This window comes from Peromyscus eremicus, chromosome 9 (assembly GCF_949786415.1).
Source record: "Peromyscus eremicus chromosome 9, PerEre_H2_v1, whole genome shotgun sequence".
In the NCBI taxonomy this organism is placed as follows: Eukaryota; Metazoa; Chordata; class Mammalia; order Rodentia; family Cricetidae; genus Peromyscus; species Peromyscus eremicus.
Genome location: NC_081425.1, coordinates 102743113 through 102768816, shown reverse-complemented (window position 1 = coordinate 102768816; position 25704 = coordinate 102743113). Strand labels below are relative to the sequence as shown.

General features: G+C 44.6%; 1 protein-coding gene across 1 annotated transcript in view; it reads left to right on the top strand.

Annotated features, from left to right (window-relative positions):
* The window catches only part of Thrb (thyroid hormone receptor beta), a 356858-nt gene that overhangs the window by 311491 nt on the left and 19663 nt on the right, over window positions 1-25704 (top strand). The window contains exons 5-7 of the mRNA XM_059274178.1: window positions 7666-7766; window positions 16034-16181; window positions 19920-20125. Of these exons, the coding sequence (XP_059130161.1) occupies window positions 7666-7766; window positions 16034-16181; window positions 19920-20125 (455 nt within the window). The remainder of the gene's footprint in view (window positions 1-7665; window positions 7767-16033; window positions 16182-19919; window positions 20126-25704) is intronic.

Below are 25704 nucleotides of genomic sequence, written 5' to 3'. Positions count from 1 at the left end.
TTTCATATGAAGCAAGAAGTCTGGAGTCTATATATTTTACATGATAGTTTTATATCTTGGCTTAGTTTATTTTAACACTATGAGCCAAACACTGTAAACTGTATATGCCCTTTTAATTAAGCTTCTAAATGAAATTCATCATAGCAACCTATTTCCTTCTTAGCGATTTTTGTCCTCAAATGTTTCTGCCCTTACTGTGTACCGAAAAGTTAGAGTAGCTACTAAGACTTTGACTATACAAGAAATAAAAAGTGAGGCTCAGCCAGGAATTCTTGCCTGTTAAGCTGTATTATAGCTAAACCCTTCAAACCCAGCACTGAGGCAGGAGAATCATAAGTTCAAGCCTGGATTGCAGAATAAATTCAAGGGAAGCCTGTATATATAATGTAACTCAGTGGCATGATGCTAGCCTAGCATGTGCAAGGCCTAAGTACTGAAGAATATATATATATATATATATATATATATATATATATATATATATATATATATATATATATATATATTATTGCAAACCTGGCCCTAAAATAAAGAAATAATTCAAAAACCTCTGTGCCAATCTTCCTAGCCTGGGACCTTGAGAGAGGCCCAGAGTCCCTTTTGGAGTATCCCTGTCCCCTTTCCCAGGTTAGTCCCTGACCTGCCTGCCCATGCTTCCCATACTCTATCCCCATGACATAAAAGGTTGAGCCTTAGACTTAAGTGTCTGTGGTTCCCATCACCCTGCTCAGCCAGCCAGAAGATAAAATGACAGGACACTCAGTGACCCTGGAGAGTGGTATGGGGTCGGTAGGGACTGCCCTGAGAAGAGAGTCTGTGAAGTGGGAGCCTCTGGGACAGTTTGGGGGCAGAGGGGGATGTCACATACAGCAATCTAGGAAGGCCTCTAAAGTGAGTTCTGGCTCAAGGTTTTGCTCAGTAATTTACATGTAGTAGTTTCACAGTTTGTTGAACAAATGAACAGATGGATAGATGAGTGGTTTAATTAATTGATGTGTTGTTTATCTGAGGGTTAAAGATTAACACTACACAAAGCTTGGTTCCTAATACCAAGAATTAAATGTAAAAGGGATCAGGATTAGCAAGTTAGGAAAAGGCTAAGCCATTCAGGCAGGACTTTTAAGTATATAAAGAAATGGCATAAGGCAGAGTGTTGCACAGGAAATGGGCTTAATTTAAGAGTCTAAGCTGTGGGATGAACTGCGCAAGTTCAGTATCGAATTGGAAAAATGACTAAGCACAGCAATAATTCAGCTTCTCCGGAGTGTTACAATGCAGTGTCACCCACGTCTCAGCCCCCCACCCCCACCAGAGCTCTCGTCGCTCTGAGCAAGTTCTACACTATGAATCAGAGTCCACCTGAATTGTTTTCTGGAGTTAGTAGCTGGTCCTCTTTAGCAGTTACCTGGGAAACTTGAAGAAGTGGTTCCTTGGATCGACAGTGTGATGTTGTGAGCCCGTATGCCAAAAGCATCCGTGTCCTTCCACAATGTCAGAATGTATTGAGGCAAGCGCAAATTCTTTTACTCTAATCTTAATTGCTAAGATCAATTCTCAGATCACACATTACACATCACACAGTGACTATAGTCATTTGTATGGATATATGTATGGTACAGAATGGCTACAGGGAACTAAAGAAGCCACAGAGTTCATGGAGGTCTTGGTGGAGGCAGAAGCAGATACCCAGCAAATGCAAACAGAGTCCCTGCAGGTAGCTACATGAGCTATTAAAGAACCTGTTTGAGGAGCTGCTGATTCTAGCTGCAGAGACACAGGACTGCTTTGGCAAGGTACAGGGCCTTGAAGGTGAAGCGTAAGGTCAGAACTAGACAGACAGACTGCAGTTCAAGTGGACCACATCAAGCGGTGAGGGCCAAGCTGAGCCAAAGCCTCATAGACCATTGGGAATTCTCTGCCTATCTGTCCTTTGATGTCTGCATGAAGTCTTATGAACACATGAAGATGACAGGTCAGGTTGCTGGGGCCATGGACATGTGAGTGTTAGGTGTCCTCCTCTGTATGGGGCCCACGTGAGGGTATTGCATGCCTGTCAGTCTGGTACATTTGACAAGCCCTTAGGCCAGATGTTTTTAATATGTCTTTAGTATGCCCACATGCCCTCAGTCGACCTTGATGAGCTTATGGGGGCACTTTTTACTTTTAAGGATATGCTGTGTATCAACTTATGCCTCACAGGTCCTGCTGTACAAGTAATGATGTCTAGACACAAATGCAATGCAGAGTCACCCTCCCTCTGCACTTGCTCTCAGAGTGCAGCAAAATGTTGCTACCAAAATGGAGTCTCCCAGGGCAGGGCATAGCCAGAAAGCCACTGTTTCCCACACTGTGGAGTAACTTAGAATCCAGTCCAGCCTGATCCGAATATGTAGCCTCTGGGCACATCTTCCCTCTGACCTGCTCAGAGGGATTCCCCCACTGTGACAGCTAATGCTTCCTCTAGACATCAGAACTGGTCCAACTGGGCAAGTAGTCTGCTCCGAGGTTAAGACCAGCCAAGGTTGAAAGATTCCACACTTGGTCCCTTTCTTCACAGGCAGCACCCTCAACTTTAGATCCACCATCAAGATTAACCTATTTTATATCCTGTTACTTACTCACTGTGTGTCTGCTAAGGTGACAGGAAGTACCAGGTGTTCTCCAAGGACCTGCCGTACTGCATAATTCATTCAGAAGAATTAACCTGGCCAGCTTCTGGTTTGAACCCCACAAGTGAATGCACTGAATCTAATGTAAACCAGAAGACCACTACAAAACTCTTGCTTTCCAAACCCCAACTCCTCTGAGAATCCTTTTGTTTAATCAGTGTTACCTGCAGCTTGGACGAACCTTGAAAACCTTCTGCTAAGAGAAAAGCCAGTCACAAAAGACCATCTAGAGCTTTATTCCATTTGTCTGAAATGGCAATAATAGACAAATCTGTAGAAACAGAGTGTGTCTCGGGGTAGCCTGGGGCAAAGGGGGTGGAGAAGATGGGGGCAAAGATAGGGTGACACTCAAAGACAGGTGTTTCTTTAGGCTAATAAGTGGTCCTAGTCACACAACTCCATGAATATATTAAAAGCCATTGACTGGGTTATTCTTGAATTATATTTTAGTAAAGTTATTACCAAAAGAAAAAGTTCTTTAAAAAGTAGTATTTTACCATATCAACCCATTTTTATGTTCAAGGTAATACTTAGCAATTAGTCAAATGAGCCAAAAGTTAACTAAAAACAAAACTCTCCAAGTCCTTTTTGAACAGTCCAATGGCACTTGCTTTCCTAAACATTGCTCAAGGGGCCGAGACTGCAGCTCAGTTGTAGAGTGTCTATTTTGTAACCTCCAGCACCACATGCTCAAACAAAAATATGTATAGATGTACACCTAACAACAAAAATAAATATACATACATGCTTGATAATGTGGCAGTATAGTTTATTAGTCTGAAAAATAATTCATACAAGCAAATAGAAACTGGGAAAGACTCATCAACCTTGAATTCCCATGGACTGTCATGGGCCTTAGTTGTTTCATTCATGGTAACCTCCAATAACCTTCCTGATGTTGACCTGGGATGATTGTATCCACAGTTCCTCGGGTGACACATCTCACATCTGATCTAGACATCCAACACTGACTTATGTCACCCACTAGTGTCCATATTTGGCAACAAACTAATTAATGTCTGTGTACTTTTCTCATTTGGCCAAATTGGCGTATGTGGCTCATTTTGAGAGTGTAAAAGGTGGAAAAAGAGAGACTGTGAAGTTGAACAGTGAGAAGTGGCCAGTTCTCTAGGGGGACTGGGGAGCTGCCATATCATCAGGTACATCTGGTTGCCTGAGGAGACTCCCTGTCTGCCTGTTCACTATGTGTAGAACACCATCCCTGCTGGCATTATTTTCTGATGAGCAATGGACTCAGGCAGAAGGGTTGGTATGCCATTACTCGTGGCAACTGCCTTAGATAAATAGGATCGTTCAGTTAATATCACAGAGAAAGGAAAATGAAGGTTGGGATGCACTAGTATGACCATGTAAGCAACTGCTACTAACTCAAGTAGCTGCTTCTATAGAAAGTTGGCTGATTAATGAAAGGGATTAAATCAAGTCCACCCACCAGGAGATTAACCTGGGAGAAAAGTAAAGCATTTCTTCCCTATATCAGAATGTGAAAAGACTGCCCTGCTACCTGACTGAATTAGCATTGGTGTGGTGGTTTGAATGAGAAATGACCCCCACCACTTGGTCCCCAGTCAGTGATGCTGTTTGGGAAGGCCATGGAACCCTTAGGAAGAGAAGCCTGCTGGAGGAAGTACATTTAGTGGTGAGGACTTTGAGGTGTTAGAACTTCATCCCTCTCCCAGTTCTATCTTGTGTACTTCCTGGATAGGATACAATGTAACCAGCATTGTTCCTGGATACAGTGTAACCAGTGTCCTTCCTGGATACAGTGTAACCAGCGTCCTTCCTGGATACAGTGTAACTAGTGTCCTTCCTGGACACAATGTAACCAGCGTCCTGCTCCTGCTGCAGTGCCTTCTCTATCCTGATGGACTCTCTCCCTCTGGAACTGTAAACCAAAATTAATCCTTCTTTCCCTAAGTTGCTTTTTGTCAGGGTATTTTATCACAGCAACAGAAAAGAAATTAATACAACTGGATTCCAATTTACAAGAACCTTCAAGGTCGAAGGACTGCCCAAATACATTGTTGCTCTACCAAGAGGAGAAAATCTTCAGGGTCCTTCTGCCAATGCCAAAAGATAACACCAGCAGATGTGGTGAGGCTAGATGAAGGATAAAAGGGAAAGATGAATTCCCTGCATCTCCCCAACTCTGGTTCATGTCTCCAGACATCATGGCTCATTGTTGGCACGTTTCACAAGATACAGTCCAAACACTGTTACAGGTGGTTCCTGCACCTCTTCTGCCTGACACCTGCCATCTGCCTCAGCAACAAGAACTCAAAGCCTCTACTCTGCTGGATCAACTGTATAGAAGAAGCCACAGCCAAATTCTCCTGACATCAATGACTTGTCTACTACATTTGCCAGGATGATATTTGTGTTAATAATTGGGTTCATTTGTTGTTTAAAGTTACTCTGTGCTTTATAGCTAGTTGTTTGTGTCCCAGGCACTGTTGTGAGCACATTCTACTCTGCCACTTGTATGTTAAAAACAATCCCTATTGGTCACTTTTCTGTTGGTGGGGCCAAATGTCTGACAAAAGCAAATTACAAGAATCTTCGAGCTCACCGTTTGAGGAGGATTTGGTCAGTAGTGTGGAGGAAGTGTGACTGCAGGCACATGAGACGAATGTCATTCTGTGTACCAGGAAGCTAAGGAAGATGAGTGATGATGAGCTCATGTTTCCCTTTTTGTCTTATTCAACCCATGTTCCGAATGGCTCTTCCCACCGCAGCTAAACCTTCATGAAATACCCTTACAGACATGCCTAGTGATGTAGCTCCTATGTTATCTAAATCTAGTCCAGCCAACAGTGAAGGCTAACCATCTCACCATCCTACCAAGTATGGCTGGTATCTCAGCCTATATCCACATACAGTTCTCTGCAATGGTGTTGAGAATTTTTTCATGATCTTTCCCTCACTTTTGCCTCCTTCTCTCACTGAGAAATTAATAGAGCTAGAGAAATGTAACTAGTTGCTTACAGGCTTTCCCAAGCAAAGAAAAGTCTGTTTTATTTGTTTTTATATTCAGCATGACTGCTATAGTGCTCAGCACATAGTATATGCTAAATATGTTCTGGCTGGAGTCATAAATAAATGAGTGATTAATTAAAAAAAATTTTATCACAGACAGTAAAAAACAACAACAACAACAGAAAAATATTTCCTTCCTTTTATCCCTGCTCCAGGACTCTCCCAGAATTATTATTATTGCTGCTGATGCTGATGCTGTTGTTGTTGTTGTTTGTTGCTGTTGTTGTTTTGAGACAGGGTTTCTCTAACCCAGGCTGCCCTGGAACTCAATCTGTAAACCTAGCTGGCCTGGAATTCATAGTTCTGCCTGCCTCTGTCTCCCGAGTGCTGGGATTTAAGGCATGTGCCATCACCAACTGGCCCAGAATTATTAAACTACCTGATGAGATGCTGGAGAAATGGCTCAGCCATTAAGAATACCAGAGTTGGGTTCCTGGCACCCACTCTGGGCAGCACAATTGCTTGTAACTCCAGTTCCAGGGCAGCTGGTGCCCTCTTCTGGCCTCCACATACATGCACCTGCATGCATGTGCATATACTAACCCCCAGACAAATACACATAAAATTAATTTTTTTTCTAATCTTTTAAAAACATAAAAACTTTAAAATTAAAAAATAATGAATGCTTGATAAGAGCTCTGGAAACCTTGGGTCCAACAGCCAAATCATCATTTGCCTGACAAAGCAAACTAAGAAAAGCTGTTGTAATTAAAGTCAAAACCCTGCTCAATGCCAGCTCACCCTCCAAAGCCTTCCATCTGCATCCAAAGCAGTAATGTTTTCCTAGATTGAAGTCTAAGCAAAGTCATTTCTAATAAATGATGGAAAGGAATAGTTTTCTTTGTGGCTTTTCTGTTTTTCATTTTCACTAAAAAATGAGCCTTCAGTGACCTGTTATCACAAAAGGTCAATGACAATTCCATGGGGAAATATACCATAAGTTACCAGTCTGCTCAACCTCCATGGTCATGATTGGAACTAAGGGATTCCCTGAGCCCGAGACCTTCCTAAGCACCCAGACTAGGGAAGGTCCTGTTTCTTCCACCTTTCTGCTTCACATACCAACAAACCATGAACTTTTAAAAACACGATTTGAGCTTGTCTAAAGGCACATGTGTCTTTGGCATGTATTTGGGGGTGTGGCTGTGCACATGAAGAGGAAGAAACAGACACAGGCAGGAAGAAGGCTGCTTCTGATGTTATTTTTAACCAGAGCTTTCTGAGCCCAGGGAGTTTGATCCCACAACTAAACACAACCCCAAAGGGTGTCACTGTAGCTGGGTGTTCTTTCCTTAATCAACAGAATGTCTGTTCTTTCTTTCCACGCAGCAATGGTAGGCTGTGTATTTATTTGCCAGACTGTTGGAGACACCCTTGTTGATTCTACTCAGGCTCTCTATTTTTAGGAAAAGAGCAGCACAACTCATTCCTGGCACAAGCTGTCAGAAGTGCTGGACTTCCTTCTCTGTTCTGTAATTCCTAGTGTGAACCTAAAGGAGGTTCAACCCCTTAAAGCCAATGTCTTGGCCTGGGAAGTACTTGGCTGCTGTATCAAATAAGGCTGACTACTTTGTTACCTACTATCTTGTCTTGAGAAAGGATGAGGTCTTAAGTGCAAGTTCTGAAATAAGCTTTGTGAAAGAGAGAAGGAGAGTGTACCATCCAGAGCTTCCACACCTGTGCAGCAGCTGCTTCAAATGTTGACCTCTCCCCTCCACTCATGAGCTCCCACTCCCTGCTTACATGACGCCCCCACAGCAAACAGAACCCCTGTGTTTAAGGCAGGTTGCTGTTACTCTGGATGCTACTTGGCTCCGTTGAGTCTGTAGTTACGGCCTCTGAGCAAACAATCTTGTCTCTGGTTGGGCAGCCTTAGCTTCTGAGGTGTCTTTGCTTTGACATGGTGCTGTTTCTTCACCTTCCTCTTTGTCCTTTGCAGGGTATATCCCCAGCTATTTAGACAAGGATGAGCTGTGTGTAGTGTGTGGGGACAAAGCCACGGGGTACCACTACCGCTGCATCACCTGTGAAGGCTGCAAGGTAAGTGCCAGGGTCCCCAGCACAGACCATTGTGTAGCACCGTCCTCTCTCAGAGAGCCACTAGAACTCAGTATTAAAAAAGAAAATATGACATTCATGGCCTCTGGCCATCAGGGGTCCATTGGGCCTCTTCATTTCTGACATGCTCAAGATCTGAATTTTCCTTTTTCCTAAATTATGACTAACTACATGAAATTTTGCAATAGTGTGGTGTTTTATTTTAAAACAGACAACTAACAAAAAGAATAAATTAATAATACTTACTTGAATTTTAAAGTATAGTTTTTAATATACAATCAACCCATTGCTTCACCATTTCTCCTCCAATTTTATGTGCAATGTCTGAGAAGACTGAGTCTGTTCCTCCACAGCCTTTTCTGCTGGGGATTTGCATGAACATGCCATTCTAAGGGTTCCATTAGGCAGAATCTTTGAAGCCACTTAGACTCAATTATGTTCCGGCATTTATTCAAAGTGGCTTTCTACAGAGCCTGTAATAAATGGAGTTAGGTTGCCATCAGGTAATTTTGTGCTCTGCAAAACCTTTCTTCAGGAAATTCTTGACAAAAATATACTGGTATGTTCACTTCTCCAAAGGGAGCTTACGTCTGCCTACATACAATCTTCATCAGCAAAATGAAGATAAGCACTATGGAAAATAACTTTTGGTCCATTAACCTAGGTTAGAAAATAAACACAAGGAGGCTTAACCCAGTGTGGTACCCATGTAGCTGATGCTATGTAAATGGGATGTATTAAAAACCAGGGAAGGACTTTGACAAGTTTAAGATAAAACTTGTATTGAAGTTTAAACACACACACACACACACACACACACACACACACACACACACCTTCCTCTTCCTCTTCCTCTTCCCTTCCCTTGCCTTCCTTTTCCATCTTTCCTCCATGACCTCCTTCCTGCCCTTGCCTTTAAACCCCCACAATTAACAGGTTAGTTCCATTCACACCAAGGTGGGCTCCACTTTCCTAGTGGGAGATTTTCCATGCAGGACCCCTGTTTTTTGCACATAATATTAGGAAGCACCTCAGTGATACCTCGGTGTCTCTACAAGGGCAGCAAGCATGCTCCTTTCTCAAGCTCCCTTCTGAGGGCCTGGGGCCTCATTTGCCACACCATCAGTTGGAATGTGTGTGAAGCAAGGGACTCTCATCTCCAATATCCTTTTGATACAGAATTTGCAGATGACAAGACTAGGCTAAAGGTTGTGTTGTTTCTATGAAAATAAGGTCTTATGGAGTTTAAAAAACTAATCACAAGTCCTGGCTGCTTATTAATTAGGAGATTTGCAGTTGCAAACCTGCTCTTGAAAGCATGGTTTCATTGTTTCATTTGAAAGGAATAAGGCTAGCTAGATGTGGTGCCTCAGGCCCGTAATTCCAGGTATTTAAGACACTATCTCAGGAACACAGCAAGTTTCAGGCTATCCTGGGCTACTGGATAAGTTGGAGGCCAGCCTGGGCAACTTACACCCTGTCTCAAAAATAAAAAGTAAAAAGTACTAAGCCAGGTGGTGTTGGCACATGCCTTTAATCCCAGCACTCAGGAGGCAGAGGCAAGAGGATCACTGAGTTCAATGCCAGCCTGGTCTACAGAGCAAGTTTCAGGACAGCCAGAGCTATACTGAGAAACCTTGTCTTAAAAAATAAAAACAAAAACAAAAATGTACTAGGGATACAATGTACTAGGGATGTAGCAGAGTGCCATTATGTCCAACCAATCCCTGGTTCTGGGGAAAAGAGGAAGTGATAAGATTATGTAACTTTAGGTTCATTCTCTTACTTCCAAAATCAGTCGTGGAAGCTAATAATGGAAACTAGCCTTTTGTCTTCTCTTGTTTGCTTTTTCTGAATTGGCCCCCAATGCACAAAGCTTCACCTTCCTGGTTACACCACATATAAGGCTTTTACAACAATATCATAAGATAAAATTTGAATTGAAAGAAAATACAATGCAAAGTCACCATAACTCTTAATCCCCAAAGCAGTTCGAAAGGCTGGCTGTGTATGACAGGATACAGTTCCAGCAACTTCCTGAACAAGGGGAGCCTCGAGCTTTCACCTCTGACCCTACCTCACTAATGTCAACTAGCATCCCCCCAAGACTACTAGGTGTTTAGAGACCTGATTCAGCCAAAATTTCCTTAAAAGAAATATCATATAGGGCCTAGAGAGATGGCTAGGTGATGAAGAACAATTCCTGCTCTACCAGAGGACCTGAGTCCCCAGGACCCGTATCAGACAGACCACAACTGCCTGTATCTCCAGCTCCAGGGGATCCAAAGTCCTCTCCTGGCTTCTGAGGACCCCTGCACATCTCAGGGTTTAACACACATGCACACACACACACACACACACACACACACACACACACACACACACAATTTAAAATAAACCTTTAAAAACATAACAAGAAGCATCACATAGCATGACCCAGGCTTCACAGCGTCTGTGCCTGTGTATCAGATCAGATCCTGTTTGTGGGTTGCCCCCATCACAGACCCAGAAAGGAACCTGGGAGGGACAATCTCAAGATTTCTTAATATGATGAAGGAGCAACTTGGGAAAGGTGGAAAGAGTTTTTCAAATGTAGCATCATCTTCAATGGTATCAAGAGACGAAAAGATCACACCTCATAGTTTATTCAAACCTACAGTGTATACGGATAGAATCTGTATTGCCCTAGCAACAGAAAGATTTTGGAGTTTTTAACTGCTGTGATGTGTAACTTGTTACACACTCTGCGTTTTGTAGAAAGAAGGTTGAAGTTGCCCCAGCACAGACTGTTTTCAAAGAAAGACCTAAACACAACAGTTCCCTCTGAATACTGAATTGAGGTGGTATTCTAGTCTCATGCTGTTGCTGTGATAAAACTAACAAAAAGCAACTTATGGGAGGAAGGAATTTATTTGACTTACACTTGCAGGTCGAAGGCCATTATTGGAGGAGTCAGGGCAGGAGCCTGAAGCGGAAACAGGGAGGAAGCCTGCTTGCTGGCTTGTCTATGCTTAGCTGGCTTTCTTATACAGCCCAGGACCACCTACCCAGGGAGTGATGCCACCCACAGTGAGCTAAGCCCTCCTACATCAGTTAACAATAAAGACGTGCTCATAGGGCAAAATTATCAGGGCAGTCCCACAATGGAGACTCCTTTGGTTGACTCTTAAGTTATGTCAAGATGACAGTGAATGCTTACTAGGATGGATAGTAACATAAGGTCTGTGTGTGTGTGTGTGTGTGTGTATGTGTGTGTGTATATATGTGTGTGTGTGTGTGTGTGTATGTATGTGTGTGTGTGTGTGGTTTTGTTATTGTTATTGATGTTATTTTGAGACAGGGTTTCTCTGTGTAGCCCTCATTGTCCTGGAACCTGCTCTGAAGACCAGGCTGGCCTCAGACTCAGAGATCCACCCTGAGTTCTGGGTTTAAAGGCATGTGCCATCATGCCTGGCTACATACAGGTCCTTATATCTTGCTAATCCATCATCTGGGAAATGAATCTAGCTCTTCTCTGAGTACAGAAATGTCTGTTGTAGGTTATAAGGGCAAGTCCTCCGCTTACCTACAGTGAAACCTGTCCTTACTTATTCCCTAAGAAGCCTCTTTTGTCAGCCCACAAGATCTGATGGGTGGGTTGGTTTTGGTGCTGGGGTCTGAACTCAAAATTTTGTGTGTGTTCAGCATATACTGTACTACTGAACTACACCCCTGGACTCCTAAAATTATTTTTTAAGTAAATGTTTTATCTTTAAGTTTACCTCCAGGAGTTAATTTTCATCACTTTTTAAAATTAGGAGATCTATCACTGTTTACATTTACCTAAAAGTAGTAATCCCTCATCACATGTCAAAAGATGCTCTGCCATAGATTAGGATAGTGCAGTAGCATAAAAGGGACTTGGTTGGCGAAAGTCATCATGGGTAGGCTCACAAAAGGTACTAGGAACAGCACAGCAATCTGCTGCAATTCTATTTTCGACAAAAGCAAAGTATTGGTTCTCTCATTTCATCAAAGAGTACACAGAATACCTTTGTGGAGATATAGGGTCTACCCTCATTCTAGGACACCTCTGCTCACCCTGCCCTGGGGTACTCTTTATGAGCATCCAGTGTGAGGGAGAAAAGGGGTTATGAGCCTCCCTCCGTCTCTGCAGATGTCCACATCCTCTCCTGGCTGGCTTCTAGGTAAACATGGCTTTCTCCAGAAGGGGCATTGTCCTGCCCCTTCCCAGTCTGTGCTATCCATCTTGCCAGAAATGGCTGGGTTTCTTTTGTCCCCTCTACCCTCTTAGACAGAGAGTCAGAGTTAAAGATGGAAAAGCTGAATGGAAACTTGCATTTCATTCATACATTGCCATAAAATGTGACCCTTTGGGCAGGATTCACCCACTCTGCACCTGGGTTTCCCACTTGGTACTGATGTCTCAAATGGCTCTTTGAGTATAGTTCCTGGGCCATAACAGCACACCCATATCATTCAGAGGCATGCACACATGTTCAAGAACACAAAACCCTGGTTATCCACATCATTCAGAGGCATGCACACATGTTCAAGAACACAAAACCCTGGTTATCCACATCATTCAGAGGCATGCACACATGTTCAAGAACACAAAACCCTTAGGCAATGAGTTTTCCTGTTAGAATGCAGTTTTGAAAAAAAAAATCATATGCCTTAAAACCACAGATATGAGTCTCAGTTACTCCTGCTTTGCTCAATACAAGGTCCTACTCTGGACCCTTTCGTTACAAAGAAAAGCTCTGTCTGAGTGTGGGCTATGCAGCGGGACATGTGTCCACAACCAAAGCAAAAAAAAAAAAAAAAAAAAAAAATGAGCAAACGAAAGTGGGCAGAATGCAGGGCAACTGGTATTTCTCTAAAAAAGTAAGAGACCCCCTTTGAGTTTTAGTAAAGAACTCTTTCAAAATGTGTGTTAGGTTAAATGAGAGTTTGGGGAATGAGCGAGAAGAAACTTTTTATATATTTCACTCATTTAAATAATACAGCAAAACCATTTCATTGTATTATCAGGTAAGCAGTTAAGGAAATAAGATTTAGAATGCATATGTGTGTTGTGGGACACATTTGGAATCTGGGATCCCAGCATTTGGGAGACTAAACAACAAGGATCACAAGTTCAAGGACATCCAGGATTGTAGAGAAAGTTCCAAGCAAGCCCTGATTCCATAGCAATACCCTGTTTTAGGAGAAAAAACTAATATGGAATACAGCTCCTGGGTTGTAAGCCAAGTGACCACGTGATCTGTGGCAAGTGATTGAACCCACCTAAGGCATAGTTTTGTAGTCCGCACAATGATATCATTAATAGAACCTCCCAAGTAAGGTTGTGGAGCAAAGGGACACAGAATGCACCTGCCTCTCTGTCAGTGGCCTCATAGTCAGAGCTCACTACCATTGTTAGTTCCTATGCATTCATCAGTGGCCAGAACTTAGGACTCAAGTCCAGAAAGGCTCTGGACTAATGCCTTTAAGGCCCAGCATAGTGGTAAACTCCTAAATCCTAACACCTGAGAGGCTGAGACAAGAGAGTCATGAGTTCAAACCCAGCTTAGAATATATAGAAAGTTGCATTATAGGCCAGCCAAGGCTACATAGCAAGACCCTGTATCAAAATAAATAAATAACAGTCTGGAGAAAGTTATGGAAATCAGCCAAAACTAGAATCTACTAGTGTCCTTCAGAAAGGAGGAAGCCTATTGCACTCTGACTACAGATACTGGAGGGAAAGGGGGTTTTAAATGTAAAAGCTCCAAGCTCGACTTTTCTGTTCTTAGAGTCCTGTTGTTTGAAAGGTTGAGGGAGCTGGTCATAGACATCTTTTTATTTTCTTCTTTCTTTTTTTCCCCTTTTCTCTCATTTTTTTTGAAAATAGATTCTTCTCTCATATAATGCATCCTGAACGGTTTCCTCCCTCTACTCTTCCCAGCTCTGCCCCCACCTCCCCTCTCCCCCAGATCCACTCTGTTTCCTCCTTAGAAAAGAGCAGACATCCAAAAGACAACAGTCAAACAGGACAAAACAAGATACAATAAGACAAGGCAAAAGCCCTCATACAAGGCTGGACAAAGCAACCCAATAGGAGAAAAATACTCCCAAGAGCAGGCAAAGGAGTCAGAGACACACCTGCTCCCACAGTTAGGAGTCCCACAAAAACACCAAGTTAACAGCCATAGCATACACTCAGAGGACCTGGTGCAGATCCATGCAGGCCATGCTGGCCACTTTAGTCTCTGTGAGCCTAGACGAGCCCTGCTTAGTTGATTCAGTGGGCCACGTTCTCCTGGGGTCCTCCATCCCCTCTGACTCCAACAATCTCCCCCTTCTTCCATGGGGTTCCCTGATTTTTTAGGGGAAGGACCCAATAAAGACCTCCAATTTAGACTCTCTTGGCTCATAATGTCTGGCTGTGGGCCTCTGTATCTGCTTCTGTCTGCTGCTGAAGGAAGCCTCTCTGACGATGACTGGACAAGGCACCCATCCATAGGTACAGAAGAATAATTAGGAGTCATTATGAGCCCCAGCACATCTTGCAGGCAGGACAGATTGTAGGTCAAAGGTTTTGTGGCTGCTTTGGTGTCCAGGTTTCTCTTTCTGTAGCCTGCAGAGTACCTTCCCACACCACAGAGACTAGAACGTGGGTGTGAAGGCTCCATGCAAGCACCAGATCGACCTATGTTCAATGAGCTGTGTGGATGTTGTCCTTCACAATGGACCCCGCTGTCAGTTTTCAGAGAGCGACCCTCTGTCCCACCATCAGCCTGGGTTGTTTAGGAATCTCCACAGGACCTCCTTGGCCAACAATTTAACCAAATGTAACATCCCACCACTGGGAGCCTTGCCTATTAAGAGATGGCCAGTTCAAACTGTATCCCCCATTACTAGGAGTCCTCACTAGAACCACCCTTATAGATTCTGGGAAGTTTCTATTGCAGTAGGTTTCCACACTACCACACCCCCAGTGCTCCCAATTACACCTGTCTCTCCCTGCACTCTCATCCTCAACCATGACCACCCCAACCTGATTCCTCCCGCTCCTATTCTCATCTTCCTCCAGTCCACCTACAAGATTTATTCTATTTTCCCTTCCCAGGGAGGTTCATGCATGCCCCCCCTTCCCCAGAGCTCTCCTCTTTACCTAACCTCTCTGGGTCTGTGCATTGTAGCTTGATTATCATTACTTAATAGCTAATGCCCACTTACAAGTGAGTACATACCATATTTGTCTTCCTGGGTTTGGTTTACTTCACTCAGGATGATTTTTTCAAGTTCCATTCAATTGCCTGCAAATTTCATGTTGCCATTTTTTAAACAGCTGAGTAATACTCCATTGTGTAAATGTACCACATTTACTTTATCCATTCTTCAGTTGAGGGACATCTAGCTCATTTTCAGGTTCTGGCTATTATGAATGAAGCCACAATGAACAAGGTTGAGCAAGTGTCCTTATAGTAAGATGGAGTGTCCTTTGGGTATAGGTCATGGTCGTGTTAGGACTCAAACAAGAATTAAATAAAATCTCTAAATGGAATAAAGATATATATTTAAGCTGGGCAATGATGGCACACACCTTTAATCCCAGCACTCAGGAGGCAGAGCCAGGAGGATCTCTGTAAGTTAGAGGCCAGCCTGGTCCACAGAGCAAGATCCAGGACAGACACCAAAACTACACAGAGAAACTCTGTCTCAAAACACTAATATATATATATATATATATATATATATATATATATATATATATATATATATATGTATGTATCAAACAATTTAAAATGTTCTTAGTGTATGTTTCATTGTATGTAGTAGTAGGTTTCTTAAGGAAATATTCTTGAATGTATCTTTAAATAAAGAAACTGTCAATCAAGTATCCTGCTGTTCAGGTTAAAGTAATAAAGCTTTTCATTCACTTAGCTTAGCAACATAATTATGATACCCTATGAAATAAAAGTTATACCATTTAGAAAAATAAAAGCAAAAACCAGATTGCCTGTCAGCTTTGTTTCCTTGAATAAATGCCCCAACAATGTAGACCTAACTTGCAGCCCTGTGAAACCTCCCTCAGCTCCTTGGATTCACTTGTGTCCACCACCCTCTATTTGAGTATAAAGTTGGAGGCCCCAGGCCAGGCTAAGATCAGCACAGTTGATCTCTTTCTCAGGTAGACACAAAACTCCAGAGTCATCTAGTTTCAGAAAATATGAATGTTTTCTTGGGTCTTTCTTATTTAGGGTTTCTTTAGAAGAACCATTCAGAAAAGTCTCCATCCATCTTATTCCTGTAAATATGAAGGAAAATGCGTCATAGACAAAGTCACTCGCAACCAGTGCCAGGAATGTCGCTTTAAGAAATGCATCTATGTTGGCATGGCAACAGACTGTAAGTAGATGCTCTTCATTTGCTTGATACTGAGGAGTGTCGACTGGGGGAAGGGTTCAGTTCAAGATCAACGAAGAAAGCAGGAACCTCTGTGGACAGTCTGGCTCTTATACACACCCCTTCCTCCCTGCCTTGATGGAGGGGCGGTGGGAACCATTGGCTTTCTTCTTCCCGGCTCATCAATTCCCTACTTCCAAAGCATCCAGATGATGGGGGGAAGGGTGCTTAGGTCATCCCTGTGTGTGTTTGAAGGGTAGCCTATTAGCAAGCCTGGTCCCCTCTCCAAATGAGAGAACTTGTCCGTGTAGCATAGTCACTTCTCACAGGCAGGCTTCATGTGTGGAGAGGTTTATAGACCAGTCCTTGGGTTTTCAAAAACAAATAAACTAATTTGGTTGACCTTTTTTGGAGATGTGGTACTGGCAGAAAACATCATGTACAAGAATTTTTTAAGAATTCAAAGTTGAATGTTCCCACATGAATCATCCCACTGTTGATTGCTTATTGTATTTTTAGCCAAAAAAAAATTTTTTTTAGCTAAAGCTGTACTATCCAATTTTCTAAGTGCTATATCATAGGCAGTGAGATTAGCCTTGGGGTCTCTCCTCCCAACCCTCACCCAGGGATTTGCACCAGTCACCTTAATTATCATGAAACAAAGAACTGTGCCATTCAGAATATGCATCCTCCCCTCGGCCAGGAATCAATAAGAATGATTTCCATAGCCATCATGTTTACATATCAGAGGTTTCAATCGTGAGTTTAAAAGAGAAAGAAAAGCACTGGAAAGAAAGAAAAGGCAATGAGAACTTTCCTGACATAAGAAAAAATAATCCTGCTTTATATTGGTACCATAAATAGTGTTCTCCCTAGAGAATTTAAAAAAAAAAAAAAAAAAAAAAAAAAAAACCTACGATTCCTCATAGAGGAAAATGCTACGGAGAGTGTTAAGAGATCTATTAGGGTGTTGGGCTGGAAGTACTGTCCGTCTGCCCCTCAGGCCCAGGGCATCTTTAACTCTAAAGGATTTGGACCCTTTTCTGACCAGGATGTGAACATGATTAGCTTAAAACCAAACACTGATGTGTCACTGTTCCGAACCTCCACTATTTAAGTGCCCATCCTTTCCTGGTTTTACTAAGTTTAAGGTATGAGCAGTTATGGGGTTAAAATGCTCAAGGTCCAGCTAAACAGTGTGGATGTACATTTTGAGGTCTTTTACTTGCTTATGAGGCATTTTAAAAGGTCCAAGTTTCTCAACATAAAAACCTCTGCTCAGGGATGGCCAGATATTTCATCAGGTAGAGGCACCTGCCACCAAGCCTGACAACCTAAACTCAATCCCTGTGACCCATATGATGGAAGGAGAAAACTGACTCCCACAGGTATCCTGTGACTGTGCTGTGGGCATGTGCACACACTACACACACACACACACACACACACACACACACACACACACACACACACTAAATTAAACAAATCATAATAACAAGAAGAAAGAAGGAAGTAAACAAGAGAAAGAGGGAGAGAGGGAAGGAGGGAGGGAGGAAGGGAGGGAAGGAGGGAGTGAGGGAGGAAGGGAAGAAAGGAGGGAGGGAGGGAGGGAGGGAGGGAGGGAGGGAGGGAGGGAGGGAGGGAGGGAAATCTCTGCCCAAGTCGCAGACCTACTACTACTAGGTACATGATTCCAGAGTTAAGCTTTAGGTTTCTTGCTTGAGAAATCACCACCTACCTCACAGACCCAGATCCAGGATTCAGGCTGTAACACATGTCAAATACAACAGTGTGACATGCTGGAAGCCTTCGGGAGGTGGAGCTTTGGGCATTGTGAGCCTTTAGGAAGTGAGCCAAAGTTACCTCACAGGACTACTCCATGTTTCCCACATTAGCAAACACACATGTGACATTAAGATCCAATTCTGATGAGATCATCTGGGATTGCCTGTGAATTAGCTGGGCACCTTGCTTCTCTTCTTCATGCTGTGTCTGCCCTGTACATTGTCCAAGGACAGTCAGTTGTAGGAACTGAAGCAAGAGTCCTGAGTCTTCCTCCTTCTCTACCATGAACTTGATGCATGACTTTAGGCAAATCACAGTCTCTGGATACGTTCCCTCCTCTGTGGAAAGAGGAAGATGAACTAGATACTGTCTGAGGTCATCTGACACCTGAGTCTTGGAGATGGGCAGATGGCTTGGGGTAGGAGTACTTTCTGGGAAAGCAAGAAGACCCGAATTCTTACCATGAGCACCCTTAAAATCTGGCTATGGCCACATGTGCCTGTAACCCCAGTGTTGGTAGTGGAGACAGGTGTATTTGTGGACTCATTGGCCAGGAGCCTCATTGGCCAGGATCTGAGCCTAACTGCAAGCTTCAGGTTCAGTGAGAGACCCTGGCACAAATAATGTGAAGAGGGATTGAGGAAAACACCTGGCATACTTCTCTGGCCTCTGCACGTGTATACAAAGGTTCACTAACACACACACACACACACACACACACACACACACACACACACACACTTTTTAGGTAAAATAAGATGAAAAGATGATGTGGTTCTGAGTATCAACAGGCTTCTGTGAACCTACATGGTCAAAGGAGAATACCAAGTCCACAGAGTTATTCTCTGACCTTCACAATGTGTCACAGCATATGTACACCTATCCCCACACACACACAATATAATAATAATCTTTAAGTAAGATAAAACAAAACCTCAGTCTTACTAAAAGTCTGGTAAAACAGTCTCGTTTGGAAACTGACCACAGAAAGATAGGTTTCTTGTTCCTTTTTTGCACAAATGGAAAGCTTATGACTACATTCACTGAATGCTTACAGTTCATTGCCATAGTGCATGGGTTTAATTGATCCCATCTCATAAAGGGAGACATGAAAGCTCAGAGAGCCTAAGAAACTTGCTTAGAAGCCACACTGCTAGAAGGTAGTAGTGTCAGGATTCAAGCCCAAGTCTTTCTAGATTCCCAGCAAAGGCGCTTCATCTACTTTCAAGGGTAGATCAGGTACAAAGCCTTGGGAAGACATATCTGTGAGGCTCTAGAGAGTCCCAGCCACATCACAGTCTGCCCTTATAGAAGCCAGGAAGAGTTCTTTTCCCTCCCATCACTACTCCAGCAGACTTCCTAAACTGGAAGTACAGAAGCCCCAGGTATGAATGCAGACGGCAGCCCACTTGATTTCCCAAGTAGTGTGGGTTTTAAGTCTCTCTGCTTCAGTCTGATTTTTAGGGCCACTGCCTTCTGCAGAGCTGAGTTCCTGGTGCCCAGGTTCCTTCAAATCTCTATTTTGGAAAGTTGGTCTGGGCACTGGGAGCTTGGCACTGGGCTCATACTGGGCAGTGGTTAATCAGAGGCAGTTTGCTATGGAAGGGAGAATGTGCCTAGTGTGAACCTCTAAGTCAGTAGTTCTCAACCCGGAGGTCACAACCCCTTTGGGGTCAAATGACCCTTTCACAGGAGTCACCAAAAACCATCAAAAAACACAAATTTTCAGGTTATGATTCATAACAATAGCAAAATTACAGTTATGAAGTAGCAACAAACTAATTTTATGCTTGGAGGTCACCACAACATGAGGAACTGTATAAAAGGGTCACAGCATTAGGGAGGTTGAGAATCGCTGCTCTAAGCCATCAAGCCCAGAGCCCCGAGGCTCAGAACCTACAGTCTGCTCTGAGCTCTAGATCACCGGTGGGTCCCTCTCGCCTCTCTCCCTCCCAGTGGTACTGGATGACAGCAAGCGGCTAGCCAAGCGGAAGCTGATAGAGGAGAACCGTGAGAAGAGGCGCCGGGAAGAGCTGCAGAAATCGATTGGGCACAAACCGGAGCCCACGGATGAGGAGTGGGAGCTCATAAAGACGGTCACCGAGGCCCATGTGGCCACCAATGCCCAGGGCAGCCACTGGAAGCAGAAGCGGAAATTTCTGGTAAGATTCCTTGCCAAGCTCACTATCCACGTATGCTCCCATTTGCTGGGTTAGAGTCCTCTGGATCCTGCTGCCATTAGTGCCTCATTTTCCTGCCAGGGAGGTGCAGCTCAGAGAGGCCAGGAGCTTGAACTGCAATCGTGCCAGCGGGGTATGGGGGCGGGGCGGGGGGGCGGGGGGAGCAGTGTTGGCGGAGAGAGTGCAGAGGCTGCGAGTGCGGATGGTCATTCACTGGAGCCCAGAGCTGCTTGCCAGGCCTCTGACCTCAGGGTGCTTTTCCTGTTACTGAGGCCAGGGCTGGAATGGCTCCTTGGGAAATTCTGATACCTGCTGGCTTACCCTTCTCCCCAACCCTTCCGCCTTCAGATTCCCAGTGTAAATACTCAGCCTTTGAGGCTCATCCACATGCATGCCCCCTTGAGCAGAATCTCTAGGAGGAAGGGTCCCAAACCTCAGCTCTTAGTGTTTGTTGTTGTTATTTATTTTTGAGATCATATTTTTTCATGATTTATTATTATTATTATTATTATTATTATTATTATTATTTTACATCCAGACCACAGTTTCCCCTTCCTCCTGTAGCTGAAGTTTTCCTGTGTCCACCTAGTTCCTGTAGCCGCTCAGATCCAAGTAAACACACAGAGACTTATATTACTTATAAATTGTATGACCATGGCAGGCTTCTTGCTATCTCTTTCTTATATCTTAAATTAACCCATTTCTATTAATCTATAAGTTGCCATGTGACTTGTGGCTTACTGGTACTTTTACATCTCGCTTCCTCTGTGCCTGGCTGGTGACTTCTGACTCAGCCTTGCCTTCCCAGAATTCTCTTCTCTCTTTATCCTGCCTTTTTTCAAAAAGGAAGGTTTTAACTTTAACATAGTAAAATCACATACAACAAAACAATTATCAAGCAAGAATTATAGTTATAATATCTAGTCTATTTGTATTTGGCAAAATTAAAGAAGATATCCTATCTATCCTACATTAGTGAGTCTAAGGTTTTTTTATATTACTTTTACTTTTTCTTTAAAGACTTTATTTTTTAAAACTATTTTTTATATAACTGTATATATTACTTTTTTCTCTTCCAAGCCTATGCACATGTGGACACAGAAAAACTTCAGCTACACCCTCCTCTCCTCACAGTCCCTTCTCATGATCTAAGTTTTTATCTGTAAAAGTCAAAATGCTAATCTAGGAATAAAAGCTTGAGTCCAGGAGCCAGGGAATAAGAGTGTAGGGGTGGGGGAGGTATGGAGACAAGGCAGATCTTTTCAGATCTGTGGGTGCTTAGTGGATTTTACAGTGAAAACCCTTGCCACTCATTTCTCAACCAGACTTCCTAGTACTCCGAGTTTGCTGGAGCTACTACCCCCATTTTACAGATGCAAAAACTAAGCTCATACATAGATGATATGACAGTAAGTGGCTAAGCCAGGCCTCAAAGCCAAGCCTCTGGTCCAAGTCACCCCCCCACACACACACACACACCTCATCAAACAGACCACCTGCTCTAGCCAGTATCTAGCCACCTCTGAGACTGGCTCTGCTTTCAGTGTATGACATAAAGGCTTTTGGGAGTGCCTTGTTGGCAGCAAAGCCTGTGGATCTGTCTGTACATCAGAGGTGCTCTCTTTAAACGAGAAGCTACAGTGGTGGAGTTACCTATGCACTGCAACAGCAGCATTATGATGCCGTGGTTTCAGGCTTGCAATCAGGACTACACAGAATGCCTAGGCAGGAAGATCGCAAGTTCAAGGCCTGCTTGAGCTCCAAGTCCAGCCTAGGCAGCTTAATAAGATCCTATCTCAAAAGTAAAAGCAAAGAAAGAGCCAGGGATACAGCTCAGAGGGAGAGCAGTTGCCAGGCCCCATGAGGTCCTGGGCCAATCGCCAGGACCAACAATAACAATCATGAAGGGAATTGTGGGGGAGAAAAGGCTATGCATAATCCACCTGTTCTGAAACAAATTCTCTCACTGTCACTGTAACAGATACTGTCATACATCACCAGTACTGTGTTGATGGTCTCTAGAAAAGTCACCAGACACTCAAGTGATTCCAGCCTCAAGTCTCGGAGCCCTACTGTCCCCTCCCTCTGCCAACCCTGCAGGTAGAGACAAAGAGCACCTCCATTTACAGGAGAGAGACGTGGGAAGCTTACGGGGCTCCCTCAGCTAGACTGTGCTAGAACATGGGGAACATGTGCAGCCGGTGCCCCGTCTGTCTAGACTCCTCCTGCCTACCACCCACGTAGCCTTACTGAATGGGAGGGCAGCGCCATGGTACTTCACCTTTGGCCCCATCCTGGTGTGCCTGTCCGGAAATTAAACTGCACTAATTCTGGATCAACAGGCTAATTCCAAACCAATCTATCTAGACCCTATAAGTGCCGAGCCCAGCATGCCCACAGGCCTCGGTCCCCCTCAGTCATCCTCACATGTGTGGGCCACAGCCAGGCCTGGAGCTCCGTTCTGATTTTAAGTAGTCCACAGGAAGTGGAATTCAAGCTGAGTTCTGAGTCAGATGGAGGAGTCAGGCCCGTTCTGGACTTCCGGGGAAATTTATGCTTTCATTTTTTTACCTCTAGGTGGGGATGACTCTAACTAACCCTGTTTCTGTTATCACTAAAGTGTTTCTATTCAGAGTCTAAGGATTTATCCTCTGAAGTTATGTTTACGTGTGTGTGTGTCTGTGTGAGGATAAGTGTCTGTGTATACATGTGTGTCTGTGTGGGGATGTGTGTATGTGCATATGTGTCTGTGTGGGGATGTGTATATATGTGTGCATGTGTGTCTGTGGGTACATGTGTATCTATGTGGGAATATGTGTGTGTGTACATGTGTGTATGTGGGTGCAGATGCCCCTAGAGACCAGAGGTGTCAGATTCCTCTGGAGCTGGGGTTACAGGTGGTTGTGAGGCCCCTAATCCGAGTGCTGGGAACTCAGCTTGGGTCCTTTGCAAGAGCAGTATGCACTCTTAACCTGAGCTATCTCTCTGCCCCAAGACTAGCAGGCCTGCCTGCCTCCAAGCTCTCACTTGAGTTCTTGCCCTGGCTCTCGGTAGGGAGCGGCTATGACAGGAAGTATAGGCTAAATAAGCCGCGTTAAGTTGCTGTTGGTGAGGGTGTTTCATCACAGCAATGGAAAGCAAGTGAATAGTATCCATGTACCGAAAGTTCGCCACGGACAGAGGGACGGTCTAGGGCTTATGTTTCCTGTGTGACTGATGTGTCCTCTTTGTGCTTAGAGCACTGCTTACTGTTTCATGGGTTTTATGTGCTGATGTTCCACCTTGTTCTGGAGAAGGAGTGAAGAGGCTGGTGGCCTTGGTAGTGCGGTCACCGTAGGGACTGAGAATCATATGCTGTCATGAAAGCTGTACTATTCATTTGCCAGGAATGAGTGTCTGGTCCCCAAAAAGAACAACTTCTTCCTTTGCCCTCAAGGACAGGCTCCAACCAAGGCAGGAAAAGAGGTGGTGGGATGATCTGGTTTCCAGATCTGTGTCTCCATCTGAGAAAATGAGAGTGTTTGGCAAATGAGGAACTTTTGCAAAATCCATGCCATCTCATAATGAGCCTAAACCCATGCTGTCAAGCCGCATCCAGAAGCATTTAAATTATGTTGTTTTCGTGCTTTTCGTCAATCCACTTCAGTCTCCGAGGTTACAGAAATGTTTTCAACAGTGAAGACACTGTTATGAAAAGCAGAAGTGGGCTGAGGAGGGAGGCTTGTTTCTACCCTCTCCGTGGCAGGAAGACGCTGGCACAAAACCCACACCCACTGCAGCCTGCTGTGCACGTGGTCGTAATCATCTGGCGACACTGTGCACTGTTCTCCTCCCTGGTGCACGAGAGGGGGCAGCTGACAGACTTCTGCACAAGAATGAAATGTGACCTTTAGAGTCAGGACAGACCGGGATTTCTCCCTGTGCAGTGTCAGAGGGGGCACAGACCGGAGGGTCAGAGAGGTGCGTTTGTGGTCAGATCCTACAGTCTGTCACCCCAAATCATCATCATTTCAGAAGCAGGCAGAAGAGCCTAGCTGTGTAGGGACAGACACTGGAGCCCGGATCTAGTCCTTCCTAATGTGTGATCTTGAGTAAGCTCTGTCACGCACACACACCCCTACAGTTCATTTGCCTTGTGACCATCTCAAATGCTGTAATAACTGTTCACCGTAAAGGATACAGCGGTGCCTGGCGTCCCGTGCTCCATGGCATCCCTGCTCCATGGCATCCCTGCTCCATGGCGTCCCGTGCTCCATGCATCATCCCACCCCTCACCACTCTCACCGTCTTATCCCATTCATCCCAGGAAGCAGAAGCCTGGAGTCGTGTCCCAGACCCCAAGGCCCTGAATGCGTCCGTGTCCTTCTCCATGGCTTTGTAATGGTGTGAGCAGACACCTGCTGAACAGAGAGGACTCATCCACCTGGCCAAATCCCACTCTGCCAGTGCCAGAAAGCTGCCAGGCTAAGCTGAGATGTCCTTGGCTTCCAGCCAGCCGTTTGAAACAAGGCCAACTGGCCATGTCTCCTGCTTACCTCGAACAACGCTAAGGAAACCTCAACACAGAGGGCCAGCTGGCAGAGGTCTGTGTAACTCCAGTCTCCCCAGTGCCGGGCAGAGGCTAGTGCCTGTACACACACCTGAACCCCTCTTCTGTACCTCTCTGTCCCCACTGCCCAGGGGATCCAGGCCACTCTGGGTTTCTGAACCTACACCGAGTGCGTCTTCCTAAGTTCTCCACTTCGGTTTTACTGCAAACCCACAGTGCAGCCCACCCCAGCCTGCTCAAACCGCAGCTGTCACCAGCAACTCCTCCCTCTGGCTCACTCCGTCCCCAACCCAGCAGCCGGACACCTCATCAGGCCTCTGTCCTGTTTGTAGCCCTTCCTTGAGCATTGTTTTGTATTTAGATGTTTCTCTCCTCCTGTGGTCCAAGGCTCCCAGCGTCATGCTTCTCTGTCGAGCACCACCTCCCCCCACCCCCACCCCCACCCCCACCCCCACCCCCAATTAGTTACTCTTTCTCTGACAATAAGCAGCTTCAAGGAGGGAAGGTTTGGGAGAATAGTTCATTATGGCCATCACAGTTAGGGTTTCTGTTGCTGCAACTGAAACACCATGACCAAAGCAACTTGGGGAGGAAAGGGTTTATTTCAGCTCACACTTCCAGGTAACAGTCCATCTCTCAGGGAAGTCAGGGCAAGAACTCAAACACGGTTTGAAACCTAGAGGCAGGAGTTGATGCAGAGTCCATGGAGGAGTACTGCTTGCTCCTCATGGCTTGCTCAGCCTGCTTTCTTATAGAACCCAGGACCACCTGCCGGGGGATGGCACTACCCACAGTGGGCTGGGTGCCTTGCCAGATCTTATGGGGGCATTTCCTCAAGTGAGGCACCATCCTCCCAGCTTGGGTCAAGTTGACATACAAACTAGCCAGCACAATGGCCAAGAAGGCACAGCAGTCGGAGAGGGAGGCAGCTGGTCACCTAGCATCAGCACTTAGGAAGCTGAGAGAAAAGACAGGAAGTGGGGGCTGGGCAATGAAACCTTGTGGATTACCT